At 37.7% G+C, this 20,408-nt stretch overlaps 1 protein-coding gene across 3 annotated transcripts in view; it reads right to left on the reverse strand.

The window, feature by feature from the left end:
* LOC102199132 (sodium- and chloride-dependent GABA transporter 2-like) overlaps positions 1 to 16,830 on the reverse strand; it is a 21,106-nt gene extending 4,276 nt beyond the window's left edge. The window contains exons 1-8 of one of the 3 annotated variants that reach the window (XM_005724468.2): positions 16,767 to 16,830; positions 7,645 to 7,835; positions 5,889 to 6,023; positions 4,933 to 5,073; positions 3,157 to 3,244; positions 2,926 to 3,058; positions 1,487 to 1,621; positions 1,070 to 1,173 (exon numbers count right to left, since the gene is read on the reverse strand). In XM_005724468.2, the coding sequence (XP_005724525.1) occupies positions 1,070 to 1,173; positions 1,487 to 1,621; positions 2,926 to 3,058; positions 3,157 to 3,244; positions 4,933 to 5,073; positions 5,889 to 6,023; positions 7,645 to 7,831 (923 nt within the window). In that variant the 5' untranslated portion in view covers positions 7,832 to 7,835; positions 16,767 to 16,830. Of the gene's footprint in view, positions 1 to 1,069; positions 1,174 to 1,486; positions 1,622 to 2,925; positions 3,059 to 3,156; positions 3,245 to 4,932; positions 5,074 to 5,888; positions 6,024 to 7,644; positions 7,836 to 12,956; positions 13,158 to 16,766 lie in introns of those variants that run through there. The other 2 variants (XM_005724466.2, XM_005724467.2) reach the window with 2 other exon arrangements.
* Positions 16,831 to 20,408: the final 3,578 nt, after the last annotated feature.

Below are 20,408 nucleotides of genomic sequence, written 5' to 3' on the forward strand. Positions count from 1 at the left end.
TGTAGCCACAGCTGCCCTGGGGCACACTGACAGAAGCGAGGCTGCCATATCGCGCCATCGGCCCTGTCATGGTCCTGAGTCTGACAACTCAGTGTTTTGTGTTTCTTTATATTATTCTATGTTCTTGTTTATTCTGTTATGTCTTTTGTTTAGGTTTGTTATGTGTTAGGGTTTTGTTTCATGCATGTCTGTGTTCCCTCTGTCTATCCATGGTGTCACTGTGTCTGCTCGTGAGTCTGTCTGTTAAGTTCAGTGTCTTGTCTGGTCCTCTGTGTCTGTTAGTTTCCTGTTTTATTCTGAAGGTCCTTGTCTCATGTGAGTGTGTTCAGTTTACGTTTCCCCTGTCTCGTCATCTGTCCAGGTGTGTTCCCCTCCTGTCTCCCATCCCTTGATTACTGCTGTGTGTATTTAAGCCCTGTGTCTTCTCCCACATGTTGCCGGTTCGTCTGTGTTAATTCCCTGTGTTTCCTCCAGCGCTCCAGTTAGCGCTTCAGGTTTGTTTTGTTAGTTTTTTCCAGTTTAGGTTTTGTTTAGTTTCCTCTGCTCCTCTGCCGTTTCTGTTTGTATCTCCACCTTCTCAATAAAAACTCCCCGTATCTCAGCTGCCTGCATCTTGGGTCCTCATTAAATTCCACACGGCTCATCCTGCAAGCCTTGATAGGCCCCTCTGGCCAACACCAGTAGGCGATAGGTGAAGTGTCTTGCCCAAGGACACAACGACCAAGACAGACAGAGCAGGGGATCGAACTGGCAACCTTCTGGTTACAAGATGAGCTTCCCAATCCCCTGAACCACGGTTTGCATGTTTCCTGCCTAACTGTGACACACAACCTGTTTTTTTCCATATCAGTAGCTCATGGCATGACACATGACTCAAGGGAGATATTTTTGGATAATGGTAAATAGAAGAAGAAAGTTATTAGTGTTAGTGAAAAGCATTAAAGAAACCTGCTTTTTCCAGTTTTGTCATAATGATTTTATATGTTTTATGTTACATTCTTCTTCTTTCATTAAAACTGTGATATTTTGTGATATTCTTACATTAAAAAACAAAAAACATTTTACTTACTTGTAGCAGTCATTGTTGTACTTATTATAGCTGCCAAGTGCAATTAGACACCCAATGCAAATAGCATAGGAATAAAATATTTGTGTGCCAGCATCCATCCACACCTGCAAAATAAAAAAAAGGTCATTTCCCCACCCCTACATTCAATTACATGAGAATTTTTTTTAATTGTGTGTGTGTGTGTGTGTGTTGGACTGCACATAGTGCATCTGTACAGAACATTTGCTAATGTTTTACCCTATGTGACATCAGCAAAGCAATCATCTGCAAATGCACTGAAAGTTTTAACACAGTCTAACACACATAAGTAACCCATCACTGTTTGTAAGAAGTTTGATGATGCAACATGGTTATGCAGGAGTTAAAGAGTAAAACCACATTTTATTTAGAGTGGGAAGTCATGAATGGTGTTTGTACCTGGGGATCAGCGAGACGGGATGGATCTGGGTACAGGTAAAACTTGATCCCATCTATGGCCCCAGGCAACGTGAGTCCACGAACAAGCAACACCACCAGCATCACATATGGAAATGTGGCAGTAAAATAAACTACCTGCAGAGGAGGAATGATGTGGCCAAGTTATGAACATTCACTGCCGATATTATGTAATCACACTCACTCTGTGCTTCAGAACATACACCGAACACTGCTTAACCTCACATTGAAGCTTTAGTTTCACACAGTGTATCTCAAACTAAACACATGCTGCTGATTTTTTCTTTATTCTTGCCACCCAGGGAAAACTGCAGTTCACTACTCCTTAAGTCTAACGCACAGTTTAAATTTTCAAGAAAGCAAATTGCAGCTTTAGATTAAAGAAAATCTTTCTGACAGCTTCTTTTGCCTTTTTAATGCTGGCACAACACTGTTTGCAGCTAAATGCTGTCTGCACATTACCTTGTTCAAAATACTAAATCTTGCAGGATTTTCAGCTCTCAGCAAGTAACGTCATGTTCACCATTTATTTAGTTGGCATGCTAACAGTTAATCAACAAATACAGAGTACATCTGCAGATGAAGAGGATCAAAAGAAGATCAGAAAACTGATTACAGTTCAACTTCATATCATGAAACTCACTGCTATCTGGCATAGATACTACTATCAAATCAGGTCTAAGTGCAACACTCCCATTTATTTTTAAATGGGGTAATCAAATTTAATTAGTAAGTATGTTTCAATGATTACATACCTTATATAACTATTTTAGCATAAAATCCAGCATATAGCCGTGTAAATCTTTCTGCTTTAGTGGTACAAAGAGTGCAACAAGTTGAAAGAGGAAGTTTTTACTGATATCACAGGTCTGAAACTTTGTATTCTGCTTTTGTATTTATTAAAAATAAACACCGTCATTGTTGCATAAAATACAATCTCTTATCTACCCTGCCCTGGTGTGCGTATGTAGCTCATGTCCACCCTCAATAAATACATAAACAGTGACAATCAATGAATGGGAAGGAAAGGGGACAAAGGATAAAGCCAGGGAAGCAAAGATGATTACTAAGAAACATGTTTGTGGCATGTTCTTCATGATATTTCAGAAAGATACTTCATCTCCATCTATTTTAACCTGGCCTGCTGCTGGTTGTACCTTTAATTTAAGTGCAGTGGGAACAAAAGTTTGGGCTTAGCTTGATATCTTTGAATCATAAAGGACTGTAATAATGTTGGCTCATATTTATGGTTAGCCTTAAACTGTGTACAATCACATCCTGTCTCTAATAGGTAATTAAACTATAAAGATAGAGGCATGTTTGGTGTGTAACATATTACTGTGTTTTTAGGCACTAGCAGATTCTGTTATTTGTTACACTGTGTACCAGAAGGAAATAAAAGTATTAAGCCCATGTCTTACCTTCCCAGTAGACTTGACACCTTTCCACACACAAAAGTAACAGATGATCCAGGACAACAAAAGGCACAAAGCCAACTCCCATCGAATATTGCCCAACTCATTGATGCTTCCAGTTATATTCAAAACTCTTCGCCTGCAGTTGACAGTTAGTGATGGTCATAACTCACAAATGCCGATTCACTTGTCCAAATAATGCCTTAAAAGTTTTTGGATTTTGGAAAAGTTACTCACTCCCAAAACTCTCTCACTGGTGAAGTTGCATTTTCATGTACAGTCATGTTGAAATAATCAGCCTTTCTGTCAAATTCCACACAGGTTTCTGAGAAATGTCAACAAGTGAATTAAAGCACAAACAAAGAAAGGTCATATAACACATCTTGTCAAAGCCTTGGTCTGTGTTAACAAAGATCTTCAGTTACATTTTGGTATTTTTTTTCTTTTTTATTCTTACATATAAGCTGTGCTAGTGTTCTACTGATTTTTACTACATAAGCTTTTCTATTCACATAACAAATAGGTTCTTCATTTGTAGTTTGCTATATTAAATAAAACATGTGTGACTACAGAAGGTGTTTTCTACTTTATGTTTGCTGAAGGAGGGGGTGGAGGGATTATTTCAGTGTCTCCACCAATTACATAAAAAAAACAATAAATAATAAAAAGACAGTGATCTAAGTTTGTGTGACTGCATTAGATTGCTGACAGTTGTTTATTTGTGTGCGTGTGTGATTGTTGTTCACTGGCTTTAGTATTCTGTCCCCCTGAGAGGGAAACTCACTTGCGTGAAGTGCTGAATAAAGCCACAAGGTGGTGCCTCTTTCATTTTACTGGGTTGAAAGAGAAGGTTGAGAGTTTTACTCAGTTACCAAGTGGTGCTGCAAGCATTCCCACTAAATTAATGGCAATGACCAGTAGTTGACTTGACTATGGCCAACTGGAAAGTGCTGTGGTGAGTAAAGACTTTGTTGGTGTTGCCATAAAATTGTTATCAGTTTGCTGGTGTACACCAAGTAAGGCTTTTCTGTGGTTCTCATAACTAGATTTTAAGTAAGCATACACCTATTTTTTATTTATTTATTAAGAATATTTATATGTGGCATCCCATGACAGTACCATTCATAGGATGCCACATTCAGTGAGCTCTTTGGAACCACCCATTCTTTCACAAATGTTGTAAGGGCAGGCGGCATGGCTAGGTGTAGCCCAATACTTTTGTCCATATAGTGCATGTAGCGGCCAGCTACATGGTAAAAAGATACTTCTGAATAAAATGTTTTTTCCTGAGGAGGTTTGGATCTCTGCAGTTACTGAGTCAGCAGAGTGTTGGTGACTTTTAAACCTAAAAGCCTCCATACCTGATGGCCCTGCTCTGTAACTTTACGTGGATGAGCTGCTCTGTTTCCCAAACATTTCCACTTTCCAATAATTCCACTTATAGTTGTCTGTGGAATACCTACATGAGAAGAAGCGGCACTTGGTACACTGGTGTTATGTTATGACACTCAGTGAGCTCTTTAGAATGTGCCATTCTTTCAAAAATTATTTGAAAAGACAGACTGCATAATTAGGTGCTTGATTTTATACACCTGTGGCAATGGGACTGAAAACTGAAGTGTGGCCTGCAATTTTTTTTTATCCATATACTGTATAAAGCAATGTAAAATTGTCAGTGCTAAAATACACTTCAATTTTTCAACTGCTATTATTAATAAATATCAGCATGAGTGAAGAATACTGAGTGCTAGTCCTTCATAAGATAAAATGTTTCCAGCCTTTGCTCTATAGACACAAAAAAACCCTCAGTGTCAACATTGTGCCAGAATCGAATAAAACCCTCAAACAGCCAATTTTATGACATTAAAAGCAACCTAACATGTAAAAAATGGAAACCAGCTAGTATCATGATGAGTCCCCCAAAGCTTGTTAAAATGCAGTGAGTCATAATTGCTCTCATGATGTTTAGCTACTTCTTTGTTTTTGCATTTCTAATCACATAGTGGGACTTACCAGTGTTCCAGCTGTTTTTGCAGCTTGCCCAGGGAAGCTCAGAATTGAAAGAGGAGAAGAGATATAGGAATGCCCAGGCTAATATGATAATGTAATAAATGCTGGAGTATAAAACAACCACTTCACTGCAATAACCAAGGCCTGAAAAACAACAAAAAGGGAACAAATTAAACACTTAAAAGGAGGCAAAATCACATACATATAGAATAATTAAAGAAACGCACTGTGTCCAGTATGTTAATATAAATACTTGTTAACAACCCAACGCACTTTGAAAAATAAATACATATTTAAATGATGGCATATATTTAAATTACATAAACGAGGTTTTGTGCCAAAGTAAATGTAGTGCAGTGAACAATTGTAGAGGGGAAACACAGACAACAAGTAAGAAAGGAGCTAATAGTATACAAGTCCCCTGGCTGGCAATCAAAGAAGAGGTAATGTTCAACCAGTGTAAGTAATGTGAAAGATGAAACCCCTGATGCAGATCTGCGAGTTTCTTAAAAAAGCTTTTGTCTTTCCAATAATCAGAAAAGGAGCTTTGTTAAACTTTAAAGTTTAAGTTTGTTACACAACTGTTGCATAAGTGTCAGACTCAAAACTCAGGTTTCCTGGAATACAGCATCTGATCGTTTACAGTATAATGTTCTAGGGGGAAAATAGTTTTGTAAGAAAATGAGGAATTATAATAAAAATTCATAATTTCTCATCAAATGCTACAACAGCAGGAAAATGTGAGTAAAATGTGCAGTTTGTGATTAAAATATGCATTTAAAAACATACTAATATTTTCCACAGGTTTTCTATTTATAATTAGATTCAGCTTCATTAATTAATTAAAGACCTTGTCATAGCTTGTTAGCATACAGTATGAGCTTAACTTGTGTTTTCTTCTTTATTGGTAGTCTGATAAATGAAAACTTCCAAAAAAAATTTAAGAGAGAGATTTTTACCTTCAAAAAGGGGGCAAATTTTCTTCCAGCAGGTAATCCCTCCCTGCTTCGTGTACTGGCCAAGAGACGTCTCCAGCAGAAACAAGGGTATGCCGCAGGCGAAGAGGAAGAGTATATACGGGATGAAGAACACCCCTGGACAAAATCCAAAGTTGCACCACATAAGTTGTTTGTATTGATCGATTCAACTGTTTTATTAATCCAGGGTTATCACACTGACACAGGTCAATCCAGGGGGAGATCAACACTGGCTTACTTTGCATCTAATCTCTAAATAAGATAGACATTGTTTTAGTTCATTTTAAAAAGACCTTTCTTTTAAAACTTAATTTGTGTTTTGTTACTTTCTGAAATATTTTTCTTCCAAATGTAATTCTTTTTGGAAGTCCAAAAATACTCCAGGCTTTGTCTCGCTGTGTGGAGTTTGCATGTTCTGTTTGTGCCTGGGTGCCAGAGGGAAAACTTTGCCCTCTGGGTAATCTGGCTTCCACCAACAGTCCAAAGACATGCTTGTTAGGTTAATTGGTGACTAGTGTGAATGTGAGCATGAATGGTTGTCTCTTTGTGTTAGCCCTGTGATAATCTGGCAGCATGTGCGGGATGCATTCTGCCTCTCTCTCAGTGACAGCTGGGATAGACTCCAGACTCCCTACAACCCTGAATTGGATAAAAAGTTAAGAAACTGGATGGATTCACTTGATTATCTTTTCCTAACTATGATGTAAATTCCTTTAAAATGATCTTTCTCTGCCACTGTACACAAATGTCAAACTGACAGGATTTTTAAACAAATGCAGCTAAGATAGAATAAAAAATGAAAAACAGATTAAAGTAACTGTGTCGATTATGTTCCTTTGAGTTCTTTTAAATTGATATATTTTGAACTAAAATATAAAATTTGGCTTAGTTATACAGAAATAAACAAAAGGGAAGCTGACACAGAAATGCAGTTCCTCCAAATTTATTTTTAAAAGACCCAAAGGAAACATTAACAGCCTAATATAAACAGTGGTTCTGGGCTCTGTAGTTAAGTTCATGTAATCAGCTAATTAACATTAACATTAAAAAATATGTATAATTATGGGGATGGCTGCTGAACTATCACTTAGTTATGCTGCTATAGAATCAGGATGCTGGGCGAGTGAGCAAGTTTATCTTCTCTCTTCTATAGTTTGTGTTTTGTTCTGCCTCGTTAAGCCCTTTTTTTCTTTTCTCTTTACCATCACCCCAAACCGCCTGAGGCCAATGGATGCCCCTCCCCGAGTTTGGTTCTGCCGCTTTCTTCTGTTAAAAAGGAGTTCCTTCCCACTGCCACCTAATGCTTACTTCACAGGGTGGTCCCCTGTGGAGTTTTCTCTCTAACATTGTAAGGTCTTCACCTTAAAAGTTCCCTGAGGTGAATGTTTTGTGATTTGTTGCAACATAAATAAAACTGAATTGAAAAAAGCTGAATTCAACTGAAAGTTGTACTGAAAGAGATTCTGAGAATGTGTTTAATTTAACCCTTTTAACCATTAAGTATAAATACATACAGTTCAGTACAATGCATCTTGCTGATAAAGTCTATCACCCATTGTTAGAGATAGCTTATAACTTATGGGGTCTTTAAGGAAGCTCCAGACTTCAAAACAGCTTTCTGCAAACCAGTGATCCCAAGTTCATTATTTGGAGACGGTAAAACTGGAAAAGAGGAGCTAAATAGGTAGACAGCCACAGCACAATATAGTGTCTGTTTGTTCACTATTTTGATACTCACCTCCTCCATTTTTGTAGCATAGGTAAGGAAACCGCCACACATTTCCCAGCCCTATGATCTGCCCAGCAACAGCCAAGAGGAACTCAATTTTGCTAGACCACTGTCCTCTCGTATGGGTGCTGGGTTCAGGTTCAGCTGTGCCCTTATCCAGCTTGAAGTTGTCATCTGGATCATGGGGCTTTTCCATTATCCTTTAACAAGAAGGGAAGAAAGCCCATTTAGGTACATTTGATCACATTTTTGACCAAAACAGATGATTTGGAAGGCGCAAAATTTGATATTCCAGAGACCATCTGGTTATCTGCACACATCAGTGCCAAGTAAGCCACACAATAACAAAATCACCAATCACTTCAGGAATAGTGATGTGAGTTAATTACAGGACATTAGCGTTCATTATCAGCACAATGCCAGCAGTCTTGCTGCATTAGGTCAGAAAAGGGTCGGTGCAGCTTGGTATGAGAATAAATCTTTTCATCAATGTTGCTTTTGTGTGGCTGGCTAGGATTTGATGTGGGAGTGAAGCAGACAGACTGGAAAATATGTGTGCTACGACAGTAGTAAGAAGGTTCAAATGCTGAGATGCTAAAAAACAGCTTTTCTAAAGTATTTTATGGATCATTTAATGAGCCAACCAAGAGAAAAAAAACTAACACTAGATGCTGGAGTATGGCAATTACAGTATGTGTTGCTTTTATGTGGCAGGTAAACACTAGAATAACAAAAGAAAAGCTTTATAGTCTTTAAAGCTTGTGTACAGGAAAGCTTGTCTAATCACTATGGATACTAAAACCTAATCTTCCTGGCTAATGCCAACATTGTTATTTTTGAGTAAAAAAATGTGTTATAAATGGATATGTCCATAATTATTATGAAATGCAAATAAAATCTTTTTTTTTTATATTGTGCTCACAGTCATGTATATTCTGATAAAAATAGTTGAATATTTTGCAGTCAGTTCTCTTAGATATGTCACAATATGGAAAATTCTAGATGACCTGAAATCAAGTTGAACTTCTTGCAGTGTAAGTGTTGGTTGTTCGGTATGGGTGTGGATGCAGTAGCTAGACAATTGTATATGAATGACACCTAGCTCTGACGTAATCTGAATTTACAGGATTGTAGTAACAGGCTTTTTAACTCGAAGGCTGTAAGGCTGAAACAGAACACATGTGCCTTTCTGATGCTGTGCAGATTTTAGCATTGTGAGGACTGTGTGGCTGGTTTCACAGCTTTAGTTTGTTCTTTGTTGTCCAGATTAGTCGATGAGTTCAACTCGAAGCATTTTCTGAACACTTTGGTTTCTTTTTACTCAGAGAAGCCATGTGATCCTAAACGGATCCATATTTTGGTGTTGGGCTCTGAACTAAGGCATATATCAATGGGGGAAAAATTGCTCAGCTATCATATTAGAATTTTGCAAAATGTCTGATAAGTAAAAGCACAGGACTTTTCCTTTTTGATAAATTTCTAGTTTGGACCAGACTGAATGACCCTGAACGATGTCTTATTTATGCCATGGATAACCCAGCCCAGACTTCCCATGACATACTGAGAACTATCAAACTCTTTTCTTTTACTTCATATAAATGTTCAAATATGCTGCTACTGCATTAATGCTCCTTATATTTCTCATCTCTTTTCTCTCACTCCAATAGGTTGTGGCAGATTGCAGCCAATCATAGGTCTTGTTCAATTAACATTAATAAAAGATTATATAGCATTAACTATAAAATGATAACACGGTATAAATTAATGGTTCGCATAACCTTTTTCTGTCTTCTTTTGCCTTCTCTGCAACATTTCTGTCTCCTTTGCGTGAGAAGAGACCGAGATAAAAGGAAGATAATACTACTCACGCCAACTTTAACTCCCTAACAAGTCTTATGATAATAGTTTTACTTAGTGATGGGATTAAACATTCAGTGGGACTAATTTATCAGTTAGTTTTGTTCCCTTAATTCTCTGTTCAGTTAGTGACGTCACTGCAAACTGCTGAAAACTAATGTTCTAACTTTATGTGGTCTTTGTTGGCACCGCCTTCTGACTGTTAGCTCAGCTGAGTCATAGTTCAGCAACGTTACCAAAGTGAAGTCATCGTGTGTGCTGTGATTATATTTTTATAGACCTGGACTTTAAAAACAACCTGGGTGGAAGTTACTCAGGGGGCTGACACTATTGCTTAAGAAGATTCAGGGCCAGTTTATCCACAGCATGTGTACAAATGCTTTCATCAACTATAAGGTGCAAATAAACATATCTTTATGTCTTTGAGAATAGTAAAATGCATGTTTTTGAAAGAACTTTATTTACTGTAAAAAAAAAAAATCAAAGATAATAGAAAGTTTATAGTTTATAGAAAGGCTACAGTGTAGTCAGGCATAATATAATATTCACCTGATTCACTACTATACAGGGTGGGCCATTTATGTGGATACACCGTAATAAAATGGGAATAGTTGGTGATATTAAAGTCCTGTTTGTGGCACATTAGTATATGTGAGGGGGCAAACTCCTCAAGATGGGTGGTGACCATGGTGGCCATTTAGGCCATTGTTTTTCTTGTGACATTACCATTAAGTTTGGTGTGTCACATGGCCCTCTTCCTATTGGAAAAAACAAAAGTTGTATCCAAGATGGTCGATTCACGAGCTTAAATATAGAGTGCACTGGTAGAATTTTAAGGTGTAATTTTATCTAAGGATAAATTAAGAATGATATTGCTCAGTTAAGTTGCAGTTTACATCAAGCACCTGCCAAAGTCATTCTCACAGAATAACACACAATTTTTTGCCTCCATCATCACGACAGGGGATGTTAAATCCAATCAGATTGGATTCAGTCTATTCTGATTTAATTGAACACATTTTGTAAAGAATTTCCCATGAACTGTTTAGGAATTACAATTATTTTTAGACAGAGCCCCCCAGTTCAACAGACTCAAAATTAACTGGGCAAACTAACAAAATTATAAATATAGGGACTGTTTTAAATACTTGGATGAAAATCCTTTGGAGCCAGTGCTTGGATTAAGATTAGAACCAATGAACTTCACTGAATGTTGTGTTTCTGCCAAGGTGTTTACTTCAGCTGCTTTCAGTTGCTTGTGGGTCTTCCTGTCTTTAGTTCTGTCTTCATCAACTGAAAGGCATGCCAGAACATGAGCTGCATCATTTTTAAACCGATAACATGGCCTGGCCTTTTATGTACACTTAAAGTTAAACTTCATTTCATACGTCCAAAGTCTAATCTGGTCATCTTGCTCAAGTGTTATCAGTACCTTATTTTAAACTCTGAATTTACATTCACTGAAAGCGTCACTTGATTGTAGACCTTGAGTATGATAGATTTATCTCCTCAGTGTTAGTGACTTAGCTACATGTTGCGAAGCTGTTTTTTCCTAACAATGGAAAGAATGTTCCAGGTTGTTTCATAAATGAAATTTTCCCTCTGACAGGTTTATTTTAATTTCCCAGCCTAATGATGGTCTTCTTTAGTTGCACTGATATCACTTTGTACCTCACATTGAGAGTACAATGAAACAAAACTAAATGACTAAATGGAAGCCGACATTTGGCCATTTAAAAATAAATGTTACAAAATTGTAAAATTGTAATGTTACAAAATTGTAATCAGTTCATTAGTAAGTCCAAGTGAACATTTGTGCCGGACATAATAAAACTGACTCCAGGAGTTCCCGAGATATCACATTTAGAAGAATGGGACAGGTGTGAGGTCATAATTATATTGACCTTTGACCATTAAAATCTAATCAGTCCTTCCATGCATCCAAGTAAGCTTTATCTGTGTTTCAAGAGTTAACAAATGTGACAGAATGAGATATGCATATATGCACCACCTACATCGAGGGCACACGGATTAGAAAAGCATGGCTGAGTGGTTGCAAAGAAAGGGAGAGTAGTGTTGACTGAAGAGGAATGGGCATTATAGTGGGGATACAGGACAGCTACAAGTACCTGGGTATCCCACAGGCCAACAGAGACTTTGGTGAAGATCCATGAATGTCAACCACGGATTTGAGGTGTGTCAGAACCATTCAGTATGAAACATAGGAGTCTGTGAATACATTAGGAAGATGTATCTCAGGCCCTCTAAGATAAGCTGCTTCAAGCAGTGGAGGAGAAGGAAGTATCATGGAAGACCAAGCTGCTGCATGGCATGTAGCATCCACAGATAGAAGAAGTGGCAAATAACAAAGAATCTTAATATTTGCTAGAAAAGGCTGCCTTAAAAGGACAGCACAGAACAGAAAGGAGTCTGCCACAACTAACAAGATCCAAGTTGGAGACTGAGCAAAAATGCCCCAGAGACCGTCCAGTGCACAGTAGCAGAATTTAAGATGCAAGGATACAGTGAGAAAAAACAACCAAGTGGCTGAGAAAGTCTACAGGAACATCTGTGCCACATATGGATTAGAAGTCCCCAGTTTCTAAATAAATAACAGGGCTCAGACCCAGTGGGTCTTTGAGTTTCTGACAGACAAGCAGCTGTTGACAAACCAACCATATGCAGAATGATTGTTGACAAGAAACAGAACACCGCAGGTGTGATAGATGCAGCAATCCCAGATGACAGCAACATCAGAAAGAAGGAGAAAAATAAGTCAGTACCGGAGGCTGAAGAAACAACTAAAGTACATGGAACCACTTTGGTAACATCCAAAATGGTCCCAGTGGTAACAGGAGGGTTAGCAGCTGGAAAGGTGGCTGCAACAGATTCCAGACACACAAAAAGAACATAGTCCTAGGAACAGCTAGGGTACTTCACAGACCTCCCAGAGGATCTGAACTTCAAGACAGATACCAACTGCATATATACACATATATATACATACTGTCACTATACACATTGTACACTGGCAACAGCAGTTTTGATTTTAGAAAAAAGAAAAACTTATCATACCCTATATCACTACCTGCTGCAAACATTATCTAGAAGAAAAAACAATTTCATTATCTTTTACAGTTTTGTCCAAGTAACCCTTTCAGCGCTTATTATTATGCAAGCTGTTCCAATATTTGCGCAATAGTGGTGGGTGTATTTGGTAGCTTTTTGTAGCCATGATCACAGAGCAGCTGAGATGTTACGCTAAAGGGGAAATAACTAAACCTCGCTGCAGCGTAACCGGTAACCTTTGGCCTACATTATACAGCAACAAGCCCTAAGGCTTAACTGCAGCTATAAACACTAATTTGTTTACTGTAGGGGAAAGTACAACAGCAGAAGAGTCCACTCACACTCAAAACAAAGAAGAAGCATAAAGAAAAACTTCACATAACGTAAAGGAATACCTAGGAGAAAAAAAACTGTCTCACGTCTGCAGTAATTCTTTATGTTTCCATTCCGGGTTTACTCATCAGGAGCTTTCTGAGTCAAATACTAATGGTCCAGATCTTCCAGTCTCAACAAGACAAGTGCAATTCCCAGAAGTGACCGCAAGTGAGTCCATGAGTGGAGAAGTGACAGTGTGAGCGGTGACAATGACAGACAACCAAAAGGAACCACAGGGACAGAGAAAGGAGGGGCGGGTTGTTTCTGAATGACGAGGCGGAGGCTGTTCCCTAGACCACATGGCCTCTCAGTAAAGGCAACTGGAGGCGGCTGGTTGGTTTGCATGTTAGCCATGCTAAGCTGCATAGGTGCCTCTGTTTGGATCATACATCGTCATCAGTGAATGCACCAGCGCTCTGGTCGTGAAAGCGAGTTTGTTTCTCGGTGCCTCAGCGACACCATGAGGCCGATAGCATGAACAACAGGTGAAGCAAATCGCAAGATTTAAACCTTCCCTAAGCTGGGCAGACACTGCGATTTTTTCAGTCGCGCGATTCAGCTCCTGCTCAAACTGTACGATTGAATCGCAGGGGTTAGAAGTTCATAGGTGACGATGCAGGGTCTCACACTATACGGCCCGATGCTCTGATGCGACCTGAGTGCTCACACTGTGCGTACATAAAATGAAGGTTATAATAGAAATTCTGTCGCTCGCTCTCCCTCTCCGTCAACTTTGCTAAATTGCTAATGAAAAACATTGATCAGGCAGCTGTGATTGAGCAGCAGTGTAGATCCAACTATTTTCACGGTTGTTGTGTCGTGATAATTTTGTGAGGCCACATCGAAAGGGCTCGGGTGAGCTTTCCAAAGTTCTACAAGTTGTGCCTCCATCGCTTGTGTCCAGATCACACGCTGCACTGCCGTGCTGCGCCGTCTTTTTCGCTGACATTTGTGTTTGCGCGTGCGCAGTGTGACAAACTGCGGTGACACCCTCGCGACCAAGCGATTGATGATCGGGAGCTCGTCGTGAGGTGTTAATCGCGTCTCGTTACCCCACGTATACTACACGATGCACGACGCACGATGAAGGCCAAAATCGGGCCGATCGCCAAAACGGTCGCACGACTCAAAAATCGGCTCAAAATGGGCCAAAAAATCGCAGCCCAGCATAATGCAGGGAGTATAAAGAAAGACAATTTAGTTTTGATTGAGCGGCAGAAAAAAGTCAAACTTCACTCATAAGAAACGGAATTGTAATCATACAGGGTTTAATCATTAATTAGGTTTCTTAAGAGGCCAAGTGAAAAAACTAACTGTTGTGAAGGGCCCCACTAGAAAGCTGAACTCACTTTTGCTCACCGTTAGATTATTGGTGCGGCCCTTCACAACAGTCACAGTTTCTCATTTGTGTCTCTGTGAAAGTTTACTCCCCACCCCAGATTTAATCACTATCAGTATCAGCTCCCAGCTCATTTTAGAGACATGCCAGGTTTTCTTATTGAGGTGGGAGTTTTGTTCAAAATTCAGCCAAGTTTCAAGAATTGATTTTGCTTTTTGAAAATCTTTAGATATAGTTTTTATTTGGTTCAGTTTTCTTTTAGTTATAATAATTATTCTTATACCGGGGTGTGAGTCGAGGAAGTGCTTGGAATGATGAACCCGTTTCACTAAACTATAAACTGTTGATAAATAAAGGAAAATACTATGGAGGACCACAAGAGCCACGCGCATCGAAATAAAGAATTCTGTGCTTAAATAATGAATTGTAGAATAAATTCTGCATTTGTAAATTCATGAAATACAAGGTGTTGAGTCACTCATCAAACCATTTAAGTACCATTCAATGCCCACTACTGAAGTGACCTTGGTTACGGTGCAATGTTATTTTGGAAGTCTAAAGCCAATAATTAAGAACAGCTTTTTAAACATTTTTTCTTTTAGCAGTGACCTCAAGTACATGTGAAAAAATTCAGTAAAACAGAAACCAGAGCTATCACATCCCGTTTAATCCGCGTTTAATGATTAGGAAACATGAAGTCAGTATCTGCTATTGTGTAGTATACACTCCTCTAGTCATTTTCTCCCGCTGCCCTTGTTTCTTGTTTTTTCTCAGGACACTTTCCACTAACCGGCCCTTTAGCTCCACAGCTGTCAGCTGTTCAGACTGCTGTGAAGTCAGGGCACAGCAACAGTCCCGAAACACACGATGCCTTTTGTTTTACTGACCTTTCTTTGATAATGAAAGGAGTGTTCATATTTATCTGCAGTGAATTAGTCACTGATTGTTTAGCTTATGTGTTAGGTGAGCACTTATATGCATAGTAGAGATGGTCCGATCCGATATCACGTATCGGTATCGGTCCGATACTGACGTAAATTACTGAATCAGATATCTATTGATAAGCTGTTGTTAGAATTTATTTAATATTACTTTCTACACCAGGATCCCTTTCTACGTAGCTGACGGCTGGTAACTGTGCAGGGGCGGATCTAGCAAAGTTTAGCCAGGGGGCCCGATAGGGCATTAACAGTGAAAAGGGGGGCACAAAGACATACTTTTCTTTCTTATTCTCATTTAAAATGTCTAGCTTTTTAATAAATAATTATCTGAATCTTACACCCAAAGTTTTAATCTGATGTAAAATATATAGAAGTCCATTACTCTGTATATAGTAACTGTTAAGTCTAATATACCCTAGTAAGCTATAGTACTTTTTCCTTTGGGAAGGTATCATCTGTGAAGTCTGCAATTCTGTTGAAGAAAGATGTTGAATCTATTTAATTATTCTTGAAAATTTTTTTATTTTGTGCATTTTTCCCCCACATTGCATCAAATTAAAGTTGATTATGTCGATTAAGAATCATGAGGTGGAGGGTGGGGGGTGGTTTCCTATTTATTTTTTTTGCTGGGAGTTTGCAACCCTATTAGTTAGGTTGCTTAATATTTCTGCTACGTACTCTTTAAAATACCAGAATAGGGAGGATGGAGTAGGTTTAAGTTGATTAGATCAGTATTGCTGAACTATGAAATATTTTGGGTGCAGTGTATTTTTTACATTCAGGTATAACAGAATAGCTTTAGTGTTGTTGTTTATTTAAACTTGAGCATGAACTTATACAAAATGCAGCAATATATTAAAAAAACAGTTTTATTGATTAAAAAATACACTATATCGGATTCATATCGGTATCGGCAGATATCCAAATTTATGATATCGGTATCGGTATTGGACATAAAAAAGTGGTATCGTGCCATCTCTAATACATAGTCCTGAAAAACTGGCCACATCCAAACTGTTAATTTAGTGCCTTTAGAACACATTTGGAGAGGTTTGAGTGAAAGCTATCTGAAGTAAAAACCCCAACAGTGACTGTTCTGAAACACAATACAAAAATTTTGTTTACCTTCGATCAACAGAATAAAAAAACATCAAACCTGTTGTTGTACATTAAGAAATAGTACCATATATGAACATCTAACTCCCAATAAATCAAATCACTCAAATCAAATTCTCAGCTTTTCATTACTATTTAAGTCCAGATCGAACAAAATTAATCCGAACTCAAGAATGTGAGTTTTCCTGAATGTGAGTTCTAACTGAAGCAGAACAACAATCATTTAACAGCTTTACATTTGTTAAGCAGTTATACTTTTATTCAAAATGTTTAAAAAAATTACATTCACTAGTTAAAATGATTTGCATAGTTTTGTGTTGACCACATCACGGGTTAAAGTTGGTTCAAGATGGTTAAAGCAGGTTAAAGTTATTCAGTTTTAGAAACATCAGAGCGGCAAGAGTTTCTAGGAAGTTTCTGGATCTTATACTCACAGTTTGTTGTCTTCTGAGGTCACTTGTGGAAGTCCCGCTTTTTCAGTTTGAAACACACCTTGTCTCTTCAGACAGAACTAACGTTTTTCTGTGTGCCCCTGGCAGAAGAGCCTTTAATAACCACCCTAGATTTATTTTGGACAAATCATTGTTGGGGTTGTTAATGAATCATCATTGGCGACGTGTTTCAAAGTGAGGGCTACTTGAGTTCAAAGAAACACAGCTGTCTCCTGATTTAACAGGACCAGTCTCACTTTGATCAAGCTCTTGCACATAGGTATTTAATTTCACTTCATGTTTATCATGTTCACTACATGTTATTTGTATTTAACACAAAAACACCTTTTGACCAAAATACAGCATGCAGGAGGCAGTAGGTTTCTGGAAAAAATCTTGATAGAGTAGCTAAAAGAAAATAATAGTGCACGATTCTCTTTAAAAGAAAATAAATTTTTTTTATTTTTGTTTTTTATAGTACTAAGGATAATGAGTCCTTTATTCCTCAAATTTAAAAAAATAGCTATATCATATATAGACCCAAGCTTGTTGTTGGACAGGTCATTTCTCATTAGAATTAAATGATTAAATTAAAAAGACAGTTTAGAAAAAACTAAAAATAGGCCTTAAGCTAAATCCTTTGCATACCCACTAATTTTAAGCTTTTCTTGGTATAAGTTAGCATTAATGCTGTGTTAAAAATTATATTTCACTATAGCACAAAAAACTTTACAGAGATAAAAATAAAAATGTACACGGAGTACAAAAAGATTTATACATCTGTGATCTGTTTAAAAATACGTACTGAAGTTTTCTGACACGTGCTTCACCACACTACAATGATGGAAGACCATAGACTGCGACCTCTCTGTGACCTTCAACTGTCCTCACGTTGTGTGAGTGATGACTGTCTTTACGGCAGAAGTATTTTGTTGTTATTCTTTAACCAAAGCTCCTTCCCTTCTTTGGGAAACTTGGGGAGATTGTTTCATTATAAACTGTCTGACTTTAGTTCATGCCCCATCTCTTCTTTTAACATTTCCAGTGTGAATACCCTCAACTGAACTTAAGATTCATTTTGTATGGGATTTTCAAATGTGTTCTGTTTAGATAAAACATCTCTCAGTGAGCAGGGAGAGTATGGAGGATTAAAATTGCCCCTTTTCCATGGTCATGGATCACTGCAGGCTTGTGGTGGTTAGACTCAAGTGCAGGACACAAGCAGACTTATGGCTCAGCCACATTAGAGCAAAAAGATGACATTTTCCTTGCAACTAGGAATTATCTGATTGTCCAGACTGCATTACATTTTTTGCTTTTGGCAGCTGATTGTAAGTGTTCCAATATTTGGCACTATTTGGTTCCAATATACTCACTTTGAAGATAATTATTGACACTGTCCTGGTCTTTTAACCAACCGCTTCAAAGGGAAGATCACAAATTCATTGCACATGGCTGCAATACTTTTGGTCATACTACAGACGCCAAGCACTGTTTTCACTAGAAAGAATGTAGCATTAGACCTTGCAATTTTGTAACTTAATCTGAAGTTAGTTAGTTAATACAGTAAACCCAGGAACTGAAAAGCCACACAAAATCGTGGATCCATTTCAGGAAGAACCAAACTGTCATCTAATTTGAAAATTCCTGCAATGCTTTGCATTTCGTATATGAGACTTTAAATGCAAACTATTCTGACTGATATGCAAGCAACATTTTTCACACCTAACAATGAACAAATATTCAGCTATTCACCTGAATCTTAGGTACGCACATAGTTACATAGATAACTATATTTGAGACCAACATTTATGATGAGAAAACAACTCCTCTGATGTTTATTTTCTGAGACATGATATCTTCTTTTTAGTCCTCTTGTTACGAAAGGTCACGTGAGAGAAAGGAGGGGGAAAAAACCTGCCACGTGCAGCCTTCGAACTGAGCTGAAGGTTGGTTTTCTGTGAAATCACTAACAATACATTCCATAATGTAGCAACACCTTTAGCACCTGTGCAAAAAAAAAAAAAAAAATAGATTCATTGTTGATTTATGATTAACTAATCATTATAAAAAAACTAATGTTTCAAATGTATTTCACAAAACAACAAGAGGGAAACAGATGTTCTGCATGTTACCTTGTTATAAAAAGATAACCCCCTCCCCCAAAAAAGTGACTTTATCTTGACCAACACACAAAACATGAACCAACTCCAAACTACGCCTGTGTGTCTGTGTGTCTGTGTAAGTGTTCTCTACTGGTTCCACAGAAAAGACTGCGTTAGTCTCTGTGGCCACTCCTCACAGAAACTCATTTTACCAAAGATACTTTCTAGAAAGAAGCAGGTGTTTTATTTCAGAAGACGGCTTTTAAAGGGGAAACAGCCTGAGCTGCTCAAGGTATGTTGGTTTACATTTTCCTTTTGTTTAAAGTGTTGGTAAAACTCTTACAATTGGTTAAATGATGCCACTAAGCTTGTTTCTATGTTTTACGTCTATACATTGCAGTTTGTTTATTGCAATACCATTAGTTAGAAGAAAAGATACTGAACTGGAAGGAAGAATAAAAAAGTAAGTTATATCTTTGTAAAAAATAGTCAGGTACTTGTGTTGTTGCTCAGTACAGATTATAAGAATAGGAAGAATAAAGTGAGCAGACATACAATGCATGCATTCTCTAAACTGGGGCTGTTCTAAATAGTAAATTGGAAATGATATGTGCTTTCACGTTACCTGCTATAATCAAGATGCTGTAAGTTGTTAAATATTATACTTTTGGAATAAGATCATTGCTTGGTAACTCCAGTATCTTTGTATATATGTTAACATGATTCCTAAGGTTATGCCAACACTAAGATGACCAGGATAAAGCCACGATGTCCAGCTGAAACAACTACATTTATTTTCACTAATTTTTTAGTTCAAGATTCATTTTAAAAATAGTCCTAAACAACAGTTCACCAGGTTTTCTGAGGGTCTTTCAAAGTTTTTCTTTGGACAATGGCTGCTTTTTCACTCATTTTCAGTCCAGGTCATTTTCACAGCAATGTTTTTAAACCACTTTCTTTAGTCTAATCTGTAAAACATATCAAAGATAACACAGTATTTTCACACCAACAGAGCTTTTAGTTAAAAACTTGGCAAATCTGTTTATTGTGTCCTTAAAAAATGGGGGGAAACAGGTTCAGGACAAAACAAGAAATGGCAGACCTAAAAAAATATCTTTGGCTGACAATTAATATCTGAGAGTCATGCCCTTAAGAAATAGGAAAATTCTAGCAAAGACCTGACATAGGACCTAAGAGGTGCATCTGGCCTTTCTATTCATCCATTTACTGATCACTGAAGCCTCATCAGAAATGGTCTCAGTGGAAGGGTGCGTGTCAAGAAGCCATTCTTAAGGATGGAGAAAAGGAAGAAAAAGCTGAGAGATAACAAGAACTGGACAGAAAATTAGTGACAAAATCAGCTGCATTTTCCATTCACATGACTCTTATTTTGTATCCTAAGGTGTAAGGTGAGTTTTTTCTTTTGGCCTTCTTTAAACAGCACTGAGTTTCAGTGAGTATACTGGATGTTGACATTCTATGTATTTTGTTTATTTTAGAAGATATTGAGATACACAAACTTAATTGTTAAAGGGCTGAA

Source organism: Pundamilia nyererei, unplaced genomic scaffold (assembly GCF_000239375.1).
Source record: "Pundamilia nyererei isolate P.nyererei 1_Seehausen unplaced genomic scaffold, PunNye1.0 scaffold00012, whole genome shotgun sequence".
Taxonomy (NCBI): Eukaryota; Metazoa; Chordata; class Actinopteri; order Cichliformes; family Cichlidae; genus Pundamilia; species Pundamilia nyererei.